General features: G+C 40.2%; 1 protein-coding gene across 5 annotated transcripts in view; it reads left to right on the forward strand.

Moving 5' to 3' along the window:
• The window catches only part of nwk (FCH and double SH3 domains nervous wreck), a 170,843-nt gene that overhangs the window by 33,248 nt on the left and 111,067 nt on the right, over positions 1 to 26,528 (forward strand). For all 5 annotated transcript variants that reach the window (XM_019052531.2, XM_019052530.2, XM_019052532.2 and 2 more), the window contains one exon: positions 20,013 to 20,058. In XM_019052531.2, coding sequence (XP_018908076.2) covers positions 20,013 to 20,058 — 46 coding nt within the window. The remainder of the gene's footprint in view (positions 1 to 20,012; positions 20,059 to 26,528) is intronic.

The raw sequence follows: 26,528 nt of genomic DNA on the forward strand, positions 1-26,528 counted from the left end.
CCCTGCGCATGGGTAGATACCGCCTGGCGGAACATCATTAATCCTTTGAGCTGATTGGAGCTCGGTCTCTGTCAGACCCTTGCAGGGTTGCCGAATCAGGCTCCCATAGCGCCGAGATCGGAATCGGGTCGTCGGGGGAATTTATACAGGAGAGAATATCTGCGGGCTGATCGTTGATATTGATAGACAAAGCGATAGACGAATAATACTTGGTGAGTAGGTTGCCGTGAGTTAGTCTATTACGTCGCGTCCCGTGTAAATTACGAAACGTCCCGTGTAATGGAGATGTTGCATGTGTGAGGAATTTGCGATTTGACTATTGATTCTTATGTAAAAGTTCGCGAGAAATATGATGGTGCCATTGGTTTTCTCTGAAATCAACTCCCAAGCTCAAAAAAAAGCTCTCAAGTTGAGGCCAAAATGGAGGGGATATCCCACGCTATCCTGAGAGTCCACCTCTACATCAAGACAAACTCTCCATGCAAAGATAGGGAGCAAATGCATTGACAGGGCTGCCACTTTATTTGGGGACTCCAAAACTGAAACCACGGCATCACTGCTAATGTATTTGCTCCTTATCTTTGCATAAAGAGTTTGTTTTGATATAGAGGTGAACTCTCAGAATAGCGTGGGATATCCTCTCCATTTTGGCCTCAACTTGAGAGCTTTTTTTGAGCTTGGGAGACGATTTCAGAGAAAACCAGTAGCCCTATCGTGTTTCTCGCGAACTTTTACACTAAAATCATCAGTCAAATCGCAAATTCCTCACACATGCAGCATCTCCATTTTATGTAGTTTAACCTTGTTTCCGCTGTTTCTGCTGTTTCCTTGTTTACTTTCTACTGATTCCATTTTGGGCTGCCTGTGTGTGTCTTTGTTCTTTAGTCAATTATCCACCTCCTCTGTCCAGCGCAACCACCCGCTTCTGCCAATAAGATTCCTCCGTATCCGTTAGGAATGGAGGAGCTAGCGCCACTTTTAAGCATTTTCCAGTCACTTAAACTCCATGACTCCTGAGCGTTGCTGGGTCACCATTTCGATACAAATCGATTGTTTTCGATAAAAGGGTGCCCGGCTGGCGATAGGCCATCCGATGTAAACAAAGAGGCTATGAATTATTACGTGTTGTGCATCGCCATTTTGGGACCGCCATTTCGCACAACCCGTTTTCATGTAAAAAATTAAATTTGGCAAAAACTGACGTGACATGTTTCATTTCTGCTCAACGAGGTCCAAATAATGATGATAACCGCTCGACGCCATTAAGCAGGATTTCATGCGGATGGAAACAGCGCGTCCGCCTTCATTCGAACGAATAGGCAATAAAAGTTCCAACGTCAAAGAGACGCATCATCAGAGGTAGGCCTCTGTGCGCCATTCTACGAGGCCTCTTCAGGCGCTCTTCTCGCTATGATAGGTTGAGTAAGTAGTTAGCTGCAGGTAATTGGACAGCATCACCACGCAAAAAGGAACTACGAGTAGGCTCTCCATTATCTGTCCTTCCTTTTTGCTAAATGTAGTCGAATTAATAATCAAAGAGGGAAGGAAGAGGCGTAATTGAACGTATCTCTGCCAAACGGAACTATGTGCATTAAGACATGAGCCCTGAGACCCATAATAATACATGCGTAACAGGGCTCACGTCATAATGCACATAGTTCCGTTTGATAGAAATACGTCTAATTAAAACGACGAACCGCAGAGGAAACCCTCATTTCAACGGCAGGAAAGAGGAAGCCTTAAATTGGGTCACGGGTCCCACCAATTCCGACAATCGACTCGAGCAAAAATACCGCCGCGCTGAGGAAAAACGTCGTATGAACCTTCAGGCGTTGCCAAATTTCCTTTGATAAAACACGAATTTCCTAATAAACTTGTGAATGTTTTCCTACCAATTTTTTAGATTATTTTGTTCGCAATTTCACTTGAAGTTCCTGATAATTTCAGGGAAAAATATTCATAACGTTCCGCAAAAATAAACATTTTATTGAAGGAAATTCGGCAACTCTCGAATGTTCATACGGCGTTCTTTCTTAGCACGGCAGAATAGCTTTTATAAGAAATTAAGCAACGGAGAAGACTACGAAAAACTTGAACGTTTCAAACTTTAGGTAATCGACCCTCAAAAACTTTTTGGAGTACTTGATCTGTTTTGAGGGAGCATTCAAGTATTGCTTAATGCATTTTTCAGTGTTCACCCCCTTTATTCGTTCTCAGAAACTTGGATTGGTTCTCAGGAATCTTAAAACAACTCATTTACGCCCTTCGAGGGAAAGTGGAGGCTTTCCCCTTCCTCGTTGTTCTGTTTCGTTTCTTCGGGTCATGTTGTATTGAGGAGAATGGGCCGGGGTGGCATGAAAACTTAAGAAAGAAATGAAAGATTGGAAATTTCAGTCAAATGTTTCATGAAATTCACGAGGCTGTAAAATATCTCATATTTTTCAGGGGCTGGAGTATGCAATCCGCACTCAAACACACATAAATAGAAGAAAGTCACAATTTTTACATTTGCGAAACATGAAAGAACCGGTATTTTTCGATATTTTTCATAAATTTCTGAAATTTCAAGATTTTCATTTTCATGAAAAATTGCCACCCTGGAATGGGCCGAAGTAAAAAACACGTTCGGTTTAAAATGAGCCCTCCTTTCATATTGACTCAGGAATTTGATTTTTTTTTAGGGTAATAAAACAGATTTTATCAAAATTTGTGAGTTGAATGCATACAACTTCCTCTCCAACTTTTAATCTTGCAAAATTACAGACGGAAAATTTTTCGGCACGTTTTTTATTCTAGGGATCTGAATTTGTTTTAATATATGACCGAAACTGGAGCTTTTTCTTACAAATCAAAGGGAAGTCTTGGATTTTTGGCTTTATTTTTTTACTGTCTCTAACTTGAGGACGATCGTAAAAAAGGAAACTAATAAGAAATAAACTCCTCGTTTTTCAACTCTCTTTAATTTGGGAAAGAGTATATTTTTGCTTAGGGGTGTAAGTCTATTGAAACGTTCGAAAGTAGCATTTGTAAATTGTAGCAATTTTTGTATCGATGGATACTATCAGGAAAATATCACTGGAACTTTTACTAAATCTGGTTCGTTGCAAGGTTTTCCATTCTTCCCCGAGTAAATTCTTTTAGTTATTCATCTCCTCAAAAAAGGACTGTCTTTGATAACTTCTAAAGGTTACTATGGATGGACTTAAGCCTTTAAGTGAATTTTGCTTAAACCACTTCTCAGTTTCGAAATTTCTCAGTTGGGGAGCGCGCAGCGAAAGAATTAGTTTCGAGAAACCCGCATTTGCAACTTCTAAACGATGTATCTTTGAAATTTTTGCATATTTTTCAAAAAATTGAAAATAGGATTTCAAATCTCACTTTTGAGCGTCATTAGAAAAAATGTGTGTTGTTTTTTTTGCATGTGAACTTTTTGAAAAATCGTGAGAATAACATACCAGTTGGGCATGCCTCACTTCTAGGTATTTTGTTCGTCGCACGCTTCAGTGACAGCGCGTAGAAGTATTGTGTTCGCGATAGCGAGATCACGAAGACAACTAAAACGCCTTCAATTTTAAGTAAGCAACACGCACATCCGGAGAGTTCGAATAGTTGTATCTAGCGCCTGGATTCCAGACGCTCGTATGAACGTTGCAGTGCGTTGCGCTGTCTCTTTTCCTTCTACGTTTGATCTGGTTCACGTTGCACGCGGCTGTTGCGGAATGTTGCTGCGTATTCGGTCAAGATAATGAAACACCGGAAAGTATTACTGCCGTGATAGCAAAGAGAGCATTAAGTGCAAAAATGAAGTTTTGAGGAAACGGGCTCAGAAGCTTCTGATCGTAAACTTTTATTGAAAGAAGTCTCCGTTCTTTCTCAAATTCCCACCGGTCTTCCGAAAGACTCCTAGAAATAGTTTGGATGATTAAAAGTCGACTGATTTTATTTCAATTACATAAAAAGGGTATTTTTCATTTTCATGCTAGGTTATTGTGAGGCAAGACAGCCGGAAGTGCTATTTTCTGCATGCTCTTGTGGTTGCGTTTTGGACACACAACAAAGACATTTTCAGGTTAGAAATTGGCAGAAGAGGGCGACACTTTACTCAAAAGGACTGTTTTCATTGGCTCTGTAGAGGAATATTGTCACTTACTGCTTTCTTGCTTAAAACTACGTCATTTTTTGCGCACGATGAATTACGATGAATTTTGCTGTTTCAGCTATTTCAGTGATTTCATCTAAAAGAGTTTAGACGAATTTCGAAGGAAACTCTATTTCAAAAATTTGACACTTACTGCTCTCTTCGCTATCACGGCCGATTACTGCCGTGCTAAGGAAGAACGCCGTATGACCATTCGAGAGTTGCCAAATTTCCCTAGATAAAACATGTATTTTTGACGACATTTATGCTTATTTTTCTTTGAAATTTTCAGACATTTTAGATTGAATTGCGTACAAAATTGTCTGAAAAGGGTATCCCGGGATAAGCATGTCAAAATGCCCTTGTGAATGGATTTTTATTTTAACCATTTTAAGTCATCAAGGGGGTCCTAAAACTTAGGTTTTGGGGGGTTTTAGCCCCCCAACCCTAGGGTGTTTCTTATTTTTTAAATTTTCGAAATCGAAGGAGGTCCTGGTCTTAAAAGTTGATGTGTGGATAGATTAGAAGCCCTGTGCAAGGAAAAAATTTTAAAACAATTTTTACCCGGTGCTCAAACGACTTAAGTGACACAGGTTGAAATTTGAGGTTTTTAGACAAAATAACACTGTTTCCTAGTGGAAAACGCCGAGTTACGGCCCTAAAGGGCGAAAATTTCGTCCGTTTGGTCGTATCTGCAACACAAAAGCCGCAAAACACCCGAGAAAGGCGCGCGCAAGGAAAGACACTTGGGGCAAAATGGACGCGCCGCAGCGCAACGCGCGCGCGCGTCCTCTGCACTGCCCAAGCGACATGCCGCATGCCGCACACACGCACTAAGCTTACGCTGGCCCGAAAGTTCCCGTACGTTGCAATGTATCATTATGAATTGACCTAGATACACACTAACATTAAAAAAAAGGTTGAAACGTATAAATACATCTAAAAAACACATTCTCTTAATATGATATTGGCTATAATGTAGGAAAATCAATTTCAACAAATTAAACAATTCAAAGTTAATCAACTAAATCAAATAATCGACAGTTTACTTAAAGGCTAAGAGTCTTCAAATGTTTATCCGACTATTTTTATTATATTTGGATGGTTTTATGTGACTTTGGCTGTGACTTATAAGAGATCATGAAAAGAAGCTCTTGTTCGTATCAGGAGTTGGCAATTCAAGTACTGACTCCTTTGTAAATAAACTTCGCGTGAAACAAGATGGTTTCAGTATGATTTTCTCTGAAACAAACCCCAAAACTTTAAAAAAAACTCCCTCAGTTAAGGCCGTATTTAAGGAGATATCCCCGCTTTCCCGTGAGTCCTTCGTATTAAGCCAAACTTTCTATGCAAGGATAAGGAGCAAATCGACGGCGTAAGTTCGCAATCACGTATCTCGTTTGCGGTGTCTGTAAATCTCCGTCTTTATGTTATTTTTTAAAGGAGAACAAACTGATACCATTCCTTGAAGTTTATGCAGAACTTTGTTTGCACAGAGATGAAAAATCACGGTAGTTTAAAGAATTGCTGTTGAGTAGTTTTCCGTTTAAAAAGTATAGTAGGTATGACAGGAAGTCTGCGACGTCACAAACCGAGTTGTGTGGTTGCTGACTTACAACGTTGAAATGAATCAGCAGGATTGCCATGTTTTCAGTTTTGGAAACCCCAAACAAAGTGGCTGCCCTGTCAATGTATTATTTGCTCTTTGCGTGGAGAGTTTGACTTGATACAGTGGCGGACTCTCAGGATGGGATGGGACATTCCCTCCATTACAGCATCAACTTTAAGAGTTTTTTTTTCAGTTTTGGAGTTTGGCTCGGAGGAGACCGGTGAAACCATCGTGTTTCTCGCGAAATTGTACATATGAATCAGTACACAAATCGCTAATTCCTGACATATGCAAGATCTCCATCACCTTCCGATGTTACCTATCCTCCTGTTGTGCGCGGGCATCTCTTTAATTTTGCGTGCAGCATGATCATTAACAACTTTTATGACTTAACTACAGTAAAAGCTCGTTAAGACGAAAAATGAATTTTTTTTACATCGACAATTATGGAAGTATCAAAGGACCGAAAAAATTTCGTCTTAAGCGGATTTGCGTCTTAACCGTATTTCGTCTTAACGAGCTTTTACTGTACTTTTTTTTAACCTCTAAATATTCGGAAGTAAATAGCCATGGGGCTGGGTAAGAGTCTAGAAATGAAAATGGCAAATTCATGATATTGAAAAAAGGCTGTAGTGTTGGTTGTGAAGAGGACTGGCATTACCGGGCATTCTTCAGCGTATAGGTACATATTGAGGCGGACATCTGCCATATTGGAAAAATAAAAAATGACCCCGAAAAATGATCTGGAGGTCATCGCAGACCTCAAGAAGTTTCGCAGCTTTAATGAGAGTACCTACAGCAGCTAGTGTTGCGTTCCGTAATTTATCCGGCCACGTATGGTACCAATGTAAGTAAAAGTTTGGTTCCCTTGGCATAATTGATGAGAGATTGTCATCGGACACCAAAAGAGTCTTTGTTCACAACATGAAACACAATTTAGGGTTTCCTAATCCGCCTATCCGCCAGAACGTACAATTTAACTGATGTCTAGGGTCACATTTGAAGACAATTATTTTCATGATCTCTTATAAGTCACAGCCAAAGTCAATAAAACCATCCAAATATATTAAAAATAGTCGGATAAACATTTGAAGACTCTTAGCCTTTAAGTAAACTGTCGATTATTTGATTTAGTTGATTAACTTTGAATTGTTTAATTTGTTGAAATTGATTTTCCTACATTATAGCCAATATCATATTAAGAGAATGTGTTTTTTAGATGTATTTATACGTTTCAACCTTTTTTTTAATGTTAGTGTGTATCTAGGTCAATTCATAATGATACATTGCAACGTACGGGAACTTTCGGGCCAGCGTAAGCTTAGTGCGTGTGTGCGGCATGCGGCATGTCGCTTGGGCAGTGCAGAGGACGCGCGCGCGCGTTGCGCTGCGGCGCGTCCATTTTGCCCCAAGTGTCTTTCCTTGCGCGCGCCTTTCTCGGGTGTTTTGCGGCTTTTGTGTTGCAGATACGACCAAACGGACGAAATTTTCGCCCTTTAGGGCCGTAACTCGGCGTTTTCCACTAGAAAACAGTGTTATTTTGTCTAAAAACCTCAAATTTCAACCTGTGTCACTTAAGTCGTTTGAGCACCGGGTAAAAATTGTTTTAAAATTTTTTCCTTGCACAGGGCTTCTAATCTATCCACACATCAACTTTTAAGACCAGGACCTCCTTCGATTTCGAAAATTTAAAAAATAAGAAACACCCTACCCAACCCCCTCCGCCCACCCTCAGACCCCCCAAAACCGCTTTTTTGGGCTATTTTTGACTATGCTAACGTCATTTTCTCATAACTTTTGTAATTTTCGATAGAATTGAACCAAAATTTGTCAGAATCTACATCAATTAGCTTAGTTTGTGTAGAAAAAAATGCATTATCATCGGATAATATTTTAGCCCCTAAAAAAATTCGTAAAATTTTGGAAAAAATCATGTTTTTTCCTTTTTTCGCGGCTAGGTGGCGTATGGAAACATGCACTCAAACAAAAATTGTCTATTTTCTTAATTTATACATCCAATAAGATACAGGAAAAATTTCGTGTTGATCGGAGTGGTGCGCCATACTTAAAAACGCAATTTTCTAACCTCAAAACGGCCTAAATGCCACCATTAGCCTCCTTTGATGACTAGGCGTGGAGAAATGTAGAGAGAAATATCCGGTTTTATCGTCTCACCTCTTAAGTGATCCACTTAAGTACCTTGAGTCAAAATTTCGAGTCGATCAGAGTGGTGCGCAACACCCAAGCACGCAATTTTCTAACCTCAAAACGCCGAAATTGCCCATTTCGGCACCCATTATCACTCCGTGTGAAAAAATAAGAAGAGGTACATCCGATATTATTGTCCTACCTCATAAATTAGACACTTAAGTGCATTTAGTCAAAATTTCGAGTCGATCAGAGTGGTGCGTCAACAACCGAACGCGCCGATTTCTAACCTCAAAACGCCGAAATTGCCCATTTCGGCACCCATTATCCCTCCGTGTGAAAAAATAAGAAGAGATACATCCGATATTATTGTCCTACCTCATAAATTAGACACTTAAGTGCATTTAGTCAAAATTTCGTGTCGATCAGAGTGGTGCGCAACACCCAAGCACTCAGGGAAACCTCTAAACTCCCAGGATATCTATGACGGTAAGGAGGCTCGCCCATCCCCACTAAGAAGCAAGCGTTCCCTCCTCCAAACTTCCGTTATACGTAGCGGTGCAATGAGACCTGGCAAATTCAAGTCAATAAATTAACAAGAGGTTAGAAAGAATCCTAAGGTGAAAGGAAATCACTTTTTTTAGTAAAGAAACTTTGTTATGAGTGAAAGAAACGGGTTTTTTTTTTAAAATATAATTAAGATAAAACGGTAAATACGACTATATGTATAGTCGTATTTACCGTGATCTAGCATTGGCCTCAGTATACCCTTCAGCTCGCCCAGAGGGATTCCCTTCATGAATCCCCAGACACACCACGTAAAGTCTGACCCACTTCAAAAAAAAAAAGAAACCACACCTTCAATTTGTTTTTTGTTTTTGTTTTAACCTAATATACGTACAAATTGCCTCAGAGGTAAACAAAAAAAATTGTAATGAGCAAGTGTTTGTTGACAAAGTCTGTTAAAATGAACCTTCTTTGCCAAGAAGAAATCATACCAAATACCCACCAAATTAGGTCAAATTTATCTCGCGCTTCTTAAAAAAAATCTATCCTGTAAATTCAAACGCAAAATTGCGATTGACACCAGCAAAATGGAGCAACTTAAAACCGGTGATCACTCGTCTTTATTTCTTGCCACTGATTTTTGTTTATTTTCCGATTTATATATCATGTCTTACCTTAAGTAATAATTTTGTCATCTCTACAATTGTAAATATTAATTATATTTAAAAATAAACCCGTTTATTTCACGCATAACAAAGTTTGTTTACTGAAAAAGTGTTTTCCTTTCACTTTAGGATTCTTTCTAACCTCTTGTTAATTTGTTGACTTGAATTTGCCAGTACTCATTGCACCGCTACGTATTATGGAAGTTTGGACGAGGAAACGCTTCCTCGTGGGGGATGAGCGAGCCTCCCTACCGTCATATATATCCTGGGAGTTTAGAGGTTTCCCTGCGAGTGACCGGGTCTGCTACGCGGCAGGGTGCCATAATAAACTTTGAAATGTGCATCATGCAATTTTCAAGCGGGATCTTGGCTAACATACAGTGATAATAAATGCCAAAATGGGAATTTTGGGAGGTTTCAGGTTAGAAAGCGGCGTGTTCGGGTGTTGCGCATCACTCTGATCAACACGAAATTTTGACTCTAGGTATTCAAGTGTCTAATTCATGAGGTAGGACTATAAAATCGAATGTACCCACCTCTCTTTTTTTTACACGGAGTGTTAATGGGTGCCGAAATAGGCATTTTGGCCGTTTTGAGGTTAGAAAATTGCGTGCTTGGGTGTTGCGCACCACTCTGATCGACACGAAATTTTGACTAAATGCACTTAAGTGTCTAATTTATGAGGTAGGACAATAATATCGGATGTATCTCTTCTTATTTTTTCACACGGAGGGATAATGGGTGCCGAAATGGGCAATTTCGGCGTTTTGAGGTTAGAAATCGGCGCGTTCGGTTGTTGCGCACCACTCTGATCGACTCGAAATTTTGACTAAATGCACTTAAGTGTCTAATTTATGAGGTAGGACAATAATATCGGATGTACCTCTTCTTATTTTTTCACACGGAGTGATAATGGGTGCCGAAATGGGCAATTTCGGCGTTTTGAGGTTAGAAAATTGCGTGCTTGGGTGTTGCGCACCACTCTGATCGACTCGAAATTTTGACTCAAGGTACTTAAGTGGATCACTTAAGAGGTGAGACGATAAAACCGGATATTTCTCTCTACATTTCTCCACGCCTAGTCATCAAAGGAGGCTAATGGTGGCATTTAGGCCGTTTTGAGGTTAGAAAATTGCGTTTTTAAGTATGGCGCACCACTCCGATCAACACGAAATTTTTCCTGTATCTTATTGGATGTATAAATTAAGAAAATAGACAATTTTTGTTTGTGTGCATGTTTCCATACGCCACCTAGCCGCGAAAAAAGGAAAAAAATGATTTTTTCCAAAATTTTACGAATTTTTTTAGGGGCTAAAATATTATCCGATGATAATGCATTTTTTTCTACACAAACTAAGCTAATTGATGTAGATTCTGACAAATTTTGGTTCAATTCTATCGAAAATTACAAAAGTTATGAGGAAATGACGTTAGCATAGTCAAAAATAGCCTAAAAAAGCGGTTTTGGGGGGTCTGAGGGTGGGCGGAGGGGGTTGGGGGGCTAAAACCCCCCAAAACCTAAGTTTTAGGACCCCCTTGATGACTTAAAATGGTTAAAATAAAAATCCATTCACAAGGGCATTTTGACATGCTTATCCCGGGATACCCTTTTGGGGGGAAATATTCACAAGTTTACAAGGAAATTTGTGTGTTATCAAAGGAAATTCGGCAACGCCTGAAGGTTCATACGGCGTTTTACCTTAGCACGGCAGATTAAGCAACATTTAGTGATCCAGGCTTATGTGTTCTCTAGTTCTGCTGAGTTATGGAAGAACGCCGCGCCGTATGAGTATTCGGTCGTCACAAAATTTAGCAAGCCAAGAACAGATTAAGTGTATGCCTGTGTACTGTTTGACCATTACTTTAAACTAAGAAAAAGCTAAACATGTTGGTCAAAGGTTCTTTTGAAAAATTATTCATTTTGGAATGAATTCAGGAAAATTTTTCGTTCAAATTTTCAGGTGTTTCAAATATTGCGAGTAAAATTATCCGCAAAATTCGAGAGAAAACGCCGACAAATTTTCTCGAGAATATTTATTTTATTAAAGGATTTGTGGCAGCTTCTAAAGGTTTATTCGGTGCTTTTCCATAACTTGGAAGAGTTTTTCCGTGCGATTTTGAAATACTGCGATGAACTTACATCCTTACGCAAAAAATCAATTCATAAAAGTGTTTGGGATGAAACACGTCTGCGTCAATCAAAATCCAACCTTTGTTCCCTCCTCATCAATAATATACTATTTCCATCGTTCAAGCCGTAAAAAATAAAATTAATTTTACAAAATTTTTCAAAAAATACACGTGTTTAAAACATACAATTTTGCTAACAGCACTCAAAGGGGACGACTGAAACCCCACTTTCAATTTTTTTGTAAAGTGCTCTATGAATCATGTGACATTTTTGTAATGTTTTTAATTGGAAGCAAAGCATCCTTAAACGTCAAAATTATAAGTAGATGTAGCATTTTCAATATATTTTTAAAGCCCTGAAGTATTTCTCTAGAGTTCATTCCAGTAGCGTGGCGTGCATTGCGATGTATCGATTGTTATACCATTTAAACTTATGGAAAAGGATCGACACCAAACACCGCAAACACCTTAAAAATCGATTCTTTTCCGTAGGTTTAAATGGCATGACAATCGATATATCGCAATTTACGCCACGCCACTTGTTCATTCGGGATCCCTCCAGCGTTTCTCATTCGTCGAGAAATGTTCTGCTAACGACGACCTGAAGTGGCACAGCGTGCGTAGCTCTTGGGGTCTTGGGAGAAGGAAAACAATCGCGCCCTATTGTTTTTCGTTATGGAATAAACACATTCATTAAACATTTGGACTGCATTTTTCAAAAAGAAACTACCAGCTCTATATTATTGCTGAAATGAAGATGTTGCATGTGTGAGGGCTTTGCGATTTGACCGTCGATTCTTACGTAAAAGTTCGCGAGAAACACGATGGTGCCACTGGTTTTCTCTGAAATCAACTCCCAAGCTCAAAAAAAGCTTTCAAGTTGAAGTCAAAATGGAGGGGATATCCCGCCCTACCCTGAGAGTCCACCTCTACATCAAAACAAACTCTCCATGCAAAGATAGGGAGTAAATATACTTTGACAGGGCTGCCACTTTCTTTTGGGACTCCAAAACTGAAAACACGGCAACCCTGCTAATGTATTTGCTCCCTATCTTTGCATGGAGGTTTTGTTTTGATGTAGAGGTGGACTTTCAGGGTAGGGTGGGATATCCCCTCCATTTTGGCCTCAACTTGAGAGCTTTTTTGAGCTTGGGAGATGATTTCAGAGAAAACCAGAGGCACCATCGTGTTTCTCCATGGAGTACATAGAGTCGTAATGTAATTGGGAGAGCTGGCGCCACTTTTAAGCATTTTCCATGTCCCGAATTCCGAGACTCCTGTGTGACGCCAGGTCACTTTTTCGATACATAACCGATTGTTTGCGATACACGGGTACCCGGCCATCCGATGACAACAACAACAACAACAACGGAGATAGGAATTACCATGTATTCCACACCGCCATTTTGGATCGAAAACGTATCGAAAAGCGACCCGAACTCGGCGCACACCGGGCTCGGAATTCGTCGAGCAGAACATGGCGCCAGCTCTCCCATTTACATTACGACTCTATGTACTCTATGTGTTTCTCGCGAACTTTTACATAAGAATCAATGGTCAAATCGCAAGTCCCTCACATATGCAACATCTCCATTGTGCAAATCCTTTTATCTTCCAAAAAGAACCTGAAAGTTTAAAACTCACAATCATAGAAGAAGTACCGGAAAACCAAAATTACTTTACAGCCACTCTTTTAAAAACTGCTCGTGCTAACTTTAAGGCTAGAATGACCGAACCAAAAAAGGGAGTTGACCTCGGTGGGAATTGACGGGTGAGTTAGGCAGAAATTTTGAATGGTACACTTTATTTCTATGCCACCTGAATGGATTTAATGTTACAAATTGTTATCTTTGTGGCCATGCGATCCTCAGGTAATGTTTAGGAGAGGCACCACGCACCATGGAATGCTCTTATGGCCACATGTGTATGTTGTACTTTCGACGAAATCTGGTCGGAATGAGTCAATATGTTTCTTGTCATTAGAGGTGTCTTTAAAACTCGGTGTGCAAGGCTTCAAACTCGCCTAACGATAAATGCAAAGAGGACATAAAACAGTTCGTATACGGAGGTCAACTTCTAAGATAATAAAAGTCAGACATATTTCAAGAAGTTCCCCATAGATTTAAAAATTGAGATCCTATTGTAGAACAACATTTTGTAAATAGATTTCCTCTGTTTTTTTACGTAACGTACCGGATAATTACTCGAAATATTAGGTAGGCAGTATTTGTAATCTGGTTATCTTCGTATAGTCTGAAGTCTTCAGGCTTTCCGGGAACATGGCGATTTTCGCGACAATTTCCGCCCAATTTTATTGACTTTATTTTCCTTTTTTCCCTAGTAGGTATAACCTTGAATGAACCTTAGAGTTTTGACTGGTCATTCCGATTTCATGATGCCCGGACAATTAAAATATCGGTCACGAACACTAATACGTGAAGATTAGCTATTTACCTATGGTTTTATATTTTCCTCATACTGTGTTTTTTATCTATATTTTTTCTGTCTAGTACCTTGACCTGTTTTGGCACCCATTTAAAAGATTTTTGGTATAGAGATTTTAAGCATCTATCTTTTGAAGGGCTATGCCCCCTGGCCACTACGTGGCCGGAGCCGCAGAATAGGTCCTCTAATCTCGCCTTGCGTCGCAGCGGACCTATCACTCGTGTCATCATTGGAGTAACTTTATAGGGAGAGTATGGAAAACTCGATTTATGTAGCTTTCAAGGCCCAAAAAGGCAACAACGTGAAAAACGGAAATCACCAGAAAAGTGCCGCTGCCAACCTATACATTTGAAAAATTAATCGATAGGGCCGTCAGCGCATTGTAAACAATCGTTTTCAAGGATTGAGACTTTGAAACTGAGAAAATGTATGCGAAATTAAAGTTTTATACGAGCTTTTATAATTTTTGGTCAGTATACCTACTCTCTGTGTTTAAATAAGTACCACTGGATAATTCGAGTTCGCAGGTTGGCTGCCTTTTTAGGCCCCAAGAGCTACATTCAGAGACAAGAGACCCTCCACTAGTATCTTGGTCATGGTGGAAGCTTTTACTTTCGGGACTTCAGCATTCTACTGTTGACTTACCTACATGGTTGATGTTTAACAACGTGTTGGCAGTTTCGTTTCGCAAACAAGCCGAAAATGGCCGAAGTTTAGGAAACTTGTTTGGCTCATGACGTCACCCGAAGCTCATCATCGACCATGTAGGTAAGTCAACAGCCGAAAATAGGGTGATGACTGTTGCTCCCTAATAATTGTCCATAAGGAATTGTTGAAACCCCGAAAGTAAAAGCTTCTACCTGTCGCTAGGAGGCCAGTGGAGGGTCTCTTGTCTCTGACTACATTGCCTGATCAAACCTAACCTCCAAATTCTTCTTCTTCTTCTTCTTCTTCTTCTTCTTCTTCTTCTTCTATTGGTTTATTGGCAACCTCCAAATTTTTGAGCTGTCCATACTCTCCCTATAAAGTTATTATCAAGGCACGGCGAAGTGGCAACATGGCGCCATTTTTTAAGTTGAAAAGAAGCAACCTCAATCATCCGATGGTACTGTTGACCTACTATTTTAGTCACTTGAAAGGATTGGCGAAATAAAATCCATATCCTGCGCCGTGGCGACGTCTCTCGCAGCTAAGATCCCGCCAGTGTCAAATATCGGGAAATCGGGAGACCTCCAGCAAATAAATCCCGGAAATATACCACATTCGGCAACCTCGCGTAATCCCTCCCGAGCTCCCGCCACAATTAATGTTGAATGGCACGGTATGCTGCCTCGCCGAGGAAAAACCACTCACGTCCCTAGGATTTACCGTGGAGTTGCGCGGTTTTTGCACTTCGACATCCTCGAGTTATGAGCAACGAGTTACAAGGGTGGAGAGGGCGTTTCTTGCTGCTCTTGCGGACTCGTTTTCTCCGGGATGAAAGACACGATTTTTGCGCTGCTTCTTTTTTTTCTTTTTCTTTCTTCTTTTTCTTCTTCGTTTTTGTGATGTCTCAGCATGAGCACTGCAGGAGTGTAGGGGACGGAGACAAAATATTTTAAAGACCCCATTCTAATGGCTTCCCGGAAAGTGTAAAAGTTCTCTTGGAGATCAACTCTCGTGAAATGGTGACTGATGAGCGACGTGTTGACAGATCGGTTTGACAAACGAGAACCTCGTCGAGTTGGCAACTTATATGATTCGTCCTTTCCCAGACGGATGGACGTAACTTGATTCCAAGGTTGCAAAATTAACTCAAACTATGCAATATATCGATGGTCAAAGTGCAGTCCTGCCGTGATAAAGAAAAACGCCGCATGAACCTCCAGGCGTTGCCGAATTTCCATTTCTAAAACAGGAATTTCCTGATAAACTTATGAATATTTTCCTCCCAATTTTTCAGATAATGTTGTTTGCAGTTTCACCTAGAGTCACCTAGAGTACTTTCACCTTCTTTTCTCTGGTTATGCTGCCGTGCTAAGGGAAAACGCCTTATGAGCCTCCAGGCGTTGCCAAATTTCCTTTGATAAAACACGAGTTCCTTGGTAAACTTGTGAATATTTTCTTTCCAATTTTTAAGATAATTTTGCTCGCAAATTCACCTAAAGTTCCTGAAAATTTCAAGCAAAAATATTCATAACTTTCCTAAAAAATGAACATTTTATCGCGGGAAATTTGGCAACTCTTGAATGTTCATACCGCGTTCTTCCTTAGTACGGCAGAGTACCATGGATCACCATTTCCGACGTCGCACAGTGGATTGAGTTAATAGGAGAGGCCGGACAAAATTTAGAAACTTTAAACGCTTATAACTCCGTTTATACAAACTTTTGAGGTTCTAAAAGTGGTTCCAGTGGTTTTTTCGTGGAATTTTCTTACAAGAGCACCTCTTCAAACTTAAAATGTGACGGAATGAATATAAAAATTTGCAGTTTTAGTCAAAAGTTGCACGTCCGACCTCTCCTTGGTAAAAATTGGCAGTAAAATCTGAGTTCCAAAATACCATAGACGTACAGCCGGCTGTAAGATTTCCAATAGCTTGTACAGCCGGCAACACAATTTCTCATAGTCTTTTATAGCCGATGGCGATTAAGCAACAGCCTGGCGATAAAGTGTATGCTAAACGTTACTAATTATGGATGCTAGGACTTAGTGAGTTTTTGGACTACCGCTCTCTTTTTGGGCCTCAGTATCTTGATTTAATTTGCGAGGAGAGCTCCGTACTTTTGAAGGAAGCCTGCCATTCCTATTATGTTGGAGCGCCTTCAATGTCGTATGATACTATGGAATACCTCTGGTGTGAAATAGTTGCTGCGCGGCGGGCGGGCAGCCAGCGCTGAACGCGCATTGGCGCCTACAAACCTAACAGGGATACTTCACGCATTGCGCAATGCGTGAAGTATCCCTGTTAGGTTTGTAGGCGCCAGTGCGCCGCCGATCCGCTTTGTGTTAGGCTCTAATATTTAATCTCGCGGAGGCAGCGTTTCTCAACTCATGACTTCGAAATGTTTGCACACTCTGTATGGATTATTCTCATTTTAATTGATGAAAAAAATATGTAGTAAAGGAAAATATAATGTGCGTTTTGTAAATATCAAGGTGATTCCGTACAAACTTAAGGATTTACAAAGCACAAGAATTTCTACACAATTTCTTATAGCCTTTTATAGCCGATGGCGAAAAAGTAACAGCCAGGCGATAAAGTGTAAAGCCCGGCGATAGGAACTATAGCCCGGCTGTATAATTTTTTATCGCTTCGTGTAGCCCGGCCGTATGATTTTTTCCACTTTCTACAGCCAGCTGTATGATTTTCTATCGCCCTCTTCAGTCGGCTATAAGAACTCCAATGGTATTTTGAAACGCAGCTCCTATCGCCAATTTTTACCAGGGCTCTGATCGACTCGATACACGGTGCGTCGCAAACTTCCTGCCATACTTTACTTTTTCTCTCGAAAATTTCCTTGAAAACTATCTTGCTTTTCCATCTCTGTCGGGAGAATATTTTATACAAATTTTAAGCCTAAAGTTGGCTTCTTTGCTCGTAAAAAGTACAATTGGAGCGGAAATTTTAGATTATGTAGGTACCGTAATGGAGATACGTGTAGTGTAGTTATGCTTTTTAGCCATCAATATACAAGTGTGGCTGTGCAATATCTGTTCAAAATTTAGCTGAAGTTGAAAGGAAAAATTAGTCGGGAATTTTCAATAATTTCCGTATACTTAAAAAAGCAATTTACAAGTGAAAATGTTACAACACTTAAATGTATTTACACTATTTTGTTTAGGAATCGACTCGCTAAAATCAAAGACTAAGCCCTTTTGGTTCTTTTCCAACGAAACATGTCCTCTCGCAATTGTATCATACGATTTCGCTTGGTTTTTCGAAAACTATTGATTGATCCCTGACAATTAGACGAAAATTCGTCATCGAACCAGAAAAATTCGTATTTCGATTCCTCGATTTCCTCGCGAAAGAACGTAATTACATTTCACTACATTTTTGACAAACAATTTCATCAGGAAAATCTTAAGAACCTGACTGAAAATTTCTCTGATTCTTCTTCTCATCGTATTCAAAAATGAGAGAAAATTTGGTCAAAAATTGCTCAGGTACATTTAAGTACAAGTTGTAAAACATTGAATTGTTAGCAATTCAATTTTACAAAGAATTTTGCAAAGAATTTTGCAATCTTGGAATGAGGCTACGTTTCTTCGTCCAGGAGACGATTTTAGAACTGTTGCATTTAATGCGCGCGATCATTTATACAGACAGACATGGGCCTTGCTCTGCTATGCAGCATTGCTGAGATTTTCTGCATCTTTGGGCGTATTTTTCAGCATTCTTTTATGCGTAAGAAGTATTTTGCCCGAAAAATGTTGCAAATTTGAAGAATATTCAGGAGTTATAGTAATGCATTGCCGGCAAAATAATTTGGTCACTTCAATCTTGCAGTAAAGTTCCTGTGAATATGGCAAACGGACTGAAGGTATCTACGCCGTGAATTGAAAGAATGTGATTCTCTCTGGAGAAAAGGGCACACGTTTACGTCATTATTGGCGTTGGGGCTTTAACGCGTGACGTTCAGAAGAAGGGCAAAGTACGTTTCGGCAGAAAATGTTTGGCATGCTTAGAAAAAAACGATGCATGAACATTTGAATGTTGCCAAATTTCTCTCTATGAAATTATTCATCAAAAGAGAAGTAATGGTTATTTCTCCTTGACATTTTCAGATAATCTAGACAAAATTACAAACAGAATTATTTACAAATCACGAAGAAAAATATTCACAAATTTCCAAAAAAATTCATGCTTAATCAGGGGAAATCCGGCAACATATAAAAGCTCATACGGCGTATTCCTTGGCGTATAGCTCGGCAGATGTGGTCGTAGCGTTCGCGGCGCTAATCAAAGCCTCCCAAATCACTCATGGGGGCGAATGTCAGGGGGCCTCGACCAGGGTTGTCAAATCTCCCATAAAATGTCAAAATTTCCGTTAGGAAATTAGAAATCATCGCGTTTCGACATAAATTTGGCATCTTCATGGTTCCGCGTTAGCAATTGAGATCAAGTCGGTAAGTGATGTTTTACAATTAGATAGGGGAGCCTGCCGGAATTTGAGTGTCTCATCTTTGGGGGATTTAACGGCGAGACCGAACCGATTTCGTTCCTTTATTTTTATCAGGTAAGTCGGCTACCCCTCCCCCTCCCCCTCCCTCTCCCTCTAACCACCTTCCCACCCACTGGCGCTCCTCCATTTTCTCGCGAGAAAGTCGATTTACCGCTACCCACGCTTCATAGGGTTGGGTAGCCGTTCTTCGGAGGATCAGTAATATTTTCCAGAGGGAACCAACGTGGATATTGGAGATTGTAAGAAACTTGGCAACGCTGTATCAGAATTTTCGTGTTATTTCGTCTCGCTTGTACGGCTTTCGCCGTTACCCCTCGTACGGGAATGTAAAGTGCGAAGCAGGCTTTTGCTTTCCTTCAGCCTATCAAGTTGGGTTAAACTGATGGTGCAGGTTGAGAAAAGAGCGCAATGAATATTTTCGGAACGATGATCTGATCAAGGGTTTTTTTTTAGCTGCGTAGCGGCCAGAGCAAGCGCCGTAGCGATTATTGAAAGCTGGCAACACTCTTTTTCTTCCGTTTAAACGTAAAGACCTGGATACACGCTCAAATTTCCGTCAATTTCCGATCAAAATGATGACAAAAATGGCGGTCGAGAGTCATCTAAATTGTTATCTAAAATTAATTAAAACAGCGTGTTGATTGAAATAAGCATGAAATATGCACGGTTATGTGGAATTCAGGTGACGAATGAGACCCAAAGTTCCATCATCTACCATCAAATTTTTGCAGGCCGTAAAAAATTGATGGTAGATGGTGCGCACCTGTCACCATATGATTGGAAATTGATGGAAGTTTGAGCGTGTACTCGGGCCTTAAGTAAAACAATCGGAATAGAGTCGTATTAACAGTTTTGCCAACTTGCTGCAATCGCCACTGAGTAGCGGAAGAGAACCAAGTTACAAGGACTTGAAGGGGAGTGAAATGTGTTTGAAGTCTCATTACCCCGTAAAGATCAACGAAAAAAACTTCAAATCAATGTTTTGTTTATTACATATTATTTATACAAGCTCTGAGACCCTTTAACTAATTTTCGTTGGCCACGTTCTTTCTCCCGTCGCACAGGGCTAATTTCCATGATTTTTACGGCCGTCAACAGGTCAGGTGTTCGTTCCTAGACAGACAGGGTCCGATCCATTCAGATTTTGCTTTCCCTATTCGTTCCTATCATACAGAACTAATTTTCCGGGATTTTTGTTTCAGGGGCTTCGTATTAAAGAAGTCGTCAATAGAAAAATCGTATTCTGAGGTAAGTCGACTTTCAACATTTTATTATACCACGGAGAAAAGACTTGCACTTCGCTATAAAGTGACTGTATTGAATAGTGAAGATGTATAAACGTTAAGTCCTGACATTAATGGTTACACTGCATGATAAAGTAGAAGTTTGTGTTTTTCCGCTACCTTTGAGATAACATAGTAAAAATTATTACAAATATCACGATCGTTTCGGATGGTCGTGGACTCACACTGCTGGATGTTTCGACAACCTACTCGCTTAAATTCTCGCGGTGATTACTTGTAACTAAAACTTAATTTAATTTTTGTCAAATTTGAGCAAAGTTTGATCAAAGGACTACGTGCAAAACGGGCCATTCGGGACTCGGGGCGGATATACCTTTGAGACTTGCCCTATTCATTCACCTAACAATGCTCCATCTTTTCCCAAAGTTTCAAGCTCCCCAAAAATTTTGGGGAGATGTAGCGGGAGGTCAAAGTTAAAAACCGGTAAAATTTTCGCGAATTTATTACTCGAAAACTAAGAAGTTTTGAAAAACGCGATACTGATATCGAAACTGCACTTGTATGCGATATTTTCTCTCTAAAAAAAACCACGCCTTTATTACGTTGAATTTCTTTGTTAAAATTGGTAAGTGAGTGCTTTAGTCTCCTGACAACAGAATTGCGATCTCAAATTGGAGAAAAATGACGAGTAGCTGAAAAAATGGAACCGATTGATGCGATGTATCGTATGCCGTTCTGACACAAAATATGGCGTCCATCGAATCACCTTTACGAGCTTTGCTTTTCAGGGCAATCCAACAAAATGTCACGTAAGAACAAGGTCAAGTGTCCATGAAATGGGCCTGTTTTCCGTTTTTCTCGTAAAGCACCGGTTTTCCGGTTAACGCTTTGGGGTTTTGCGATCGAACGGTACATTGTTCACTTCCAGAAGATCGGAGTATCGATCAGGGAAAAATCTCGGGGTGCCGAATCAGAAAACGAGGATATCTTTGAGGAAAAGACCGCGAAGCCCAAAAATCCGCATAAATAGTTCGACGGTTTTCAAATTCCCAACAGAGTTTCGAGACCAGTCCTTCTCCTAGGCAGGTGAGTTTTCCAATTTATCCGTTGCCTCCCCTAAAGAAAAAAAATTGTAGGGAGTGAACGTATTTCTTCTCGGTTGTGTTTTCGTAACTGCGGCTTCAATGCTCAAAAGTACACATACGTTTTTCTTCAATCACTGGTAAAAAAACCTCTTGGTTCAAGAGTGCAGTTTCTTGTCGCCGGATTTAAGAGTCTGGACTCTTTGTTTCAATGCAAAATCCGCTTGAATCAATGCAAAATCCGCTTGAATCAATGCAAAATCCACTTGAAACTACAGTTCAAGACTCTTAAATCCGGCGACAAGAAACTGCACTCTTAAGTCAATGCAATGCGGCATTGGTCCAAGAGGTTTTTTTTACCAGTGATGGACCACTAGACAAGGTACGAATTTAAGCATTCTGATGCTTGTATCCTAGTCAGAATTTCACGTAGAGCACGATTTGCAAAACGAAAATGACTGAAACCAACTCCTAAGGGAGATATTAACGTTTTTATTACACATTGGTCACGAGGAATTTGAACTGCCCGCTCACAAGAAACTCAAAGCTCTACGTGAGTCAAATCGCGCACTACAACGGTTTCAGCGAGCTTCTCAGTCGAGCAATGTTCATGTCCCACCAAGTGTTGTTCACACTATAAGCAATTTGCTGTAGCTGAGCCAAAGCGTCAAGATTGAGGTTGCCGGATTTTTACACAGCAGAGACTGTCATGATAACATTTAGCGCGCGATGTGAATCACGTAGAGCATTGACTTTTCATGAGCGGGTGCTTTGAATTCACGCATTAGGAATCATTAAATATCTTCGTAAGGAGTTAATTTCGGTAATTTTCGTTATGTGCATCCTGTTCTACGTAAAATTTTAGTTAAGAAACATGTATCAGAATGCTGATATTCGTACCTCATCTAGTGGTCCACCTGGATCGTTAAGTTTGACGAGACGTAATAAGTCTTGTCCGTGCAAGTTTGGATAACTGAGCGGTTTCGATGACCTCCCAAAAATAATGGACTACCAGAGAGGGTACGAATTTAAGGATTCTGACGTGTTTATCAACCAGAATTTCACGTAAAATACGATTCTTGCATCGAAAATTACTAAAATCAACTCCTAATTAAGATATCAACGTTTTTATTTAACATTGGCCACAGGAAATCTGAATTGCTCGGTCACAAGAAACGCAATACTCAAAATCAGTCCAATCGCGTACTACAACGGTTTCGGCATGCTTCTCAATCGAACACTGTTCACCCCCCCCCCTCCCACCCGCGTTGCTCGAACTATGAATAACTTGCTATAGCTGATTGTGAGCCAAAGCATCAAGATGAAGGTTGCCAGCTTTCATATAGGAGAGACCGTCATAGTAACGTTTAGTGCGCGATTTGACCATCGTAGACCGATGCGTTTTCATGAGCAGAAGTTTTGAGTTAGCGCGTCAAAAAACATCGAATATCTTGGTTAGGAGTTGATTTTAGTAATTTTCGTTGCGCAAATCGTGTTCTACGTGAAATTTTGGTTAAGTAACATGCACTGGAAAAAAAAACACATTGGATCTAGAGTCCAGACTCTTAAAAACATCGACAAGAACAAGTACCCTTGATTCAATCAGAATCTAGCTTAAATCAAGAACGAAGCCTCTTAATTTAAGCGGATCTCGTTTCGATTCAAGCAAAATTCCGATTGAATCAAGAGTACTTTTTCTTGTCAATGTTTTCAAGAGTCTGGACTCTAGATCCAATGTGTTTTTTTTTTTTTTCTTAAAGTGTAATAGTGCTCCCTAAGGGAGCACTATTACACGAAAAAAGGCTCAATTACTATATGGTCTGCTCAAATACGTATTAAATAACATTGGAAGGGTCCAATGATCTTGTTAAATGATACTTGTGATGCCGAGAGGGACGGATTTGAACCTTACTCTGCAAAAGCAAAATTTACAGTAGTATGGTTTTTTTTTTCGTTGGGTCGAGTTCTAGGATCTCGAGTTATGGATGGAAAGCTCTATTAAGTGGATCTTATTTTGCAATAAGGAACCACTATCTCTGCGGCTCTTCCATAAAAGCACCTTTCTGCATAGAGAATCCAATAGCATGTATGTTGCTTCTAAAATGAGCTAGAAGTAGTGGTTCCTTATGTTGCAAAATGTAGTCCTGAATAATAAGTCACGAGCGGCATAGTTCAGTTTAGTGTCAACAGAGGGCATTAACTCGCTTTAAAATGCACCAATTTTGTGCCCTGAACAAAGCAGATTAGGATTTTAAACCGATTTTTCTTGGGGCCACGGTTTTTGAACATCAATCTGCAAACCACCATAACTTCAGTCTATGAGATTTGTAGGCGTTTTCTGTCCTAAAATGTTCCTCAGTCTCTCCTCTTCACTCTTATATACCTAACTGAATTTTGAGCTTTTGTGAAATACGACCCTTTCCTATTGTACGGTCACATTTATGATAAAATAAGAGAATTTACAAGGAACACTTTTGAATGACATTGAATAGAAGCCTGTTAGTCGACCGTCTGGCTACACGTATTGACGGCTAAAGCGCGAAAACACGCATCTCCGTTTGTGACTCGGCAGAACTCCCGTCCATTGGCGTGGCGTGCTTTGGGATGTATCGATTGTCATGTCATTTAAACTTATGGAAAAGGATCGATAAACAGGGTGTTCGCAGCGAACGCCTTAATAATCGATTCTTTACCATAGGTTTAAATGGCATAACAATCGATATTTCGCAATTCACGCCACGCCACCTCTCCCGTCCTGTCATACTATATTGTCTCTAAATTATAGTCAAAGTAATTTCTTGAAAACTTCCTTGAGCATTCGCCTGGTTTAGCTAAATATTCTGTAAAAATTGCAAGGTATAAAGTTGGGTTGTCTTTCGTCGAAAAAATAAAACAGGAGTGGACATTTTAAAGCAATGCAATATAGATATGTGGTTTCACACTTTGGCAGTCGATGTGCTCCCAAGGAAAGGAGGAGTATCGTTTTGGGCCTTTTCCGGCCCCACCCGGATTTTGCTGAAAGCTTCATATTTTCAAAGTACTAATCTTAGGTATAGACTCTATGCCAAATATTTTACCGAACGGAGCCCATGCAAAGGTTCAAAGAACCTTAGGCGTGGCAATTTATCAAATTTTGGCCATTTTTGGCTCTTTGAAACGATTTTTCTCGAAAATTTGGCCACGTAGATAAAAGATTCACGAACATTTTTTATTCATTTTTATGTGTCCTTTTCAAAAATGTATACGGTTTTTAATTAAAATTGAGTTCTGCGTGTGTAAAATTGAAAAAAAAACCCTAAAAATGGGCCAAAAATGGCAACAATGTACCGTACCCCTTAAAAATTATCGGAGGCCTTTTTAAAGGCCAGAAACGGGAAGGACGCAAAAAAATACATAGGAATCATCTGCTGGAAGAGTGATAACAGTCGAAAAAGTCGACGAAAGTAACTATTTTTCGATGCCAGGATTTTGGGTTTGAGGCGTTGTTGCACCTTAGCATGGGCTCCGTGCGGTAAAATATTTGGCATAGAGTCTACCGAGGACTAGTACTTTGAAAATATGAAACATTCAGCAAAATCCAGGTGGGGCCGAAAAGGCCCAAAACGATACTCCTCCTTTAGTAGCCAGGCTCCTAGTGGTGGTGACCACAAGGCGCATGGTTATAGTTATCAGTAAATTTTATGCTGGTTACCAGATTTCTCAAGGAACATGAGTGGCTCTGTTGAATTCATTCACCAAAGCCCAATAAATTGCCATATTTTGAAAATATTGATGTTTCTTTGCTCAAAAGCGCGGTACTAAGTGGAAATTTGCAGTCGAAACCCGACGAAAGTTAATTTTTCGGATTTTTACCGATGATGCGCTGTCGGAACTAGTTTTGGCTATTAGTAAAAAACTTAGGACGGAGGAATCGGGTTTCACTGACCGCCTTGGACGCAAATAACGCTCCCGTCTTAACGCTTGTCGGAATTGGATTCTAACGTTTGCAAAAAAAGTGAGTCAATCATACTCACAGAAATTTGACAATGGGGGCTTCGGAAAGGGTTGCCAATGAACTTGTTGACCGCTGGTAAGTAAGCAAATTAAAAAAGCTCTATTTCCAAGAGCAAAATGAGCTGATCAGAATGGGACATCGATGCGGCTGTTGAGTGCTGCGAATCAAAAGTAGAAAAACAAGACGACGGTTCCAACGTTAAGACGTTGGAGAGCGTTTACCGTAGCACCTCGTCAATATGTAAAAGTGGTTTTGCGCGGACGGAAGAGAGCGCTGCAAGACGTTGTTGAACTAAACGTGGAGCTTAACCTAGGAAACATACATATACGAGAAATGCATAGAGTACATAGAGTCGTAATGTAAATGGGAGAGCTGGCGCCATGTTCTGCTCACCGAGTTCCGAGCCCGGTGTGAGCCGAGTTCGGGTCACTTTTTCGATATATGTTCGATCCAAAATGGCGGTGTGGAATACGTGGTGATTCCTATCTTCTTTGTTTACATCGGGTGGCCGGGTACCCATGTATCGCCAACAATCGATTATGTATCGAAAAAGTGACCCGGCGTCACACAGGAGTCTCGGAATTCGGGACCTGCAAAATGCTTAAAAGTGGCGCCAGCTCACCCACTTACATTACAACTCTATGTACTCTATGGAGAAATGTCTTGTCATCATAGAGTAGAATATAGGGGTCATTAGTGAAGGGGTACTTTGTACCCAAAGATTTTTCTAGAACTACGACGACAAAAAATTTGAACGATCCTTGAAAGAGTCATTAAAGAAAAGAACGTTGCAGAGTTCGCCATCTGAATTCGAATTATACAGGGGCAAATTGACGGATTTACGCCAAAAGATCTTTAGGTCAAAGGTCAAGCTCTTTCAGACACTCAGATACATAAACAGTTGACTTCGAATTGTAGAGGGAATGTACCGTCTCATTTCGAATTATAGAGGTAGCGGCATATTTACTTCCCGCACTTCGAATTACAGAGAGAATTTTCGTCGCAATTTCGAATTATGGAGGGCTGCGCCAGCTTAAAAATTTCGAAATAACAAGGGTAGAAAAATACATTGATTTTCTTCGAATTATCGAGAGATTTTCAAGGGAAACAGAGTTTCCTTCGAATTAACGAGGTTTTCGAATTATCGAGGTTCGAATTATCGGGAGTCCACTGTAACGTGGTGAACGCTCAAAATAGAAAGGCGTATCGCTCTTTTGATCAATGTATTGACGGTGAAACTTTCTGACTACGATTCTCGGGTTGCGGTGGAATAGACTTCCCGGCATGCTTTACTTTTCAAGGAGAAAACTACACAATGTCAGTTTTTTACAACTTCCGTGATTTTTCTTCACTGTGTGTAAAGTTCGAGGAATGATTTTGATTCATTATGTTTCAAAC

Source organism: Bemisia tabaci, chromosome 10 (assembly GCF_918797505.1).
Source record: "Bemisia tabaci chromosome 10, PGI_BMITA_v3".
NCBI lineage: Eukaryota > Metazoa > Arthropoda > Insecta > Hemiptera > Aleyrodidae > Bemisia > Bemisia tabaci.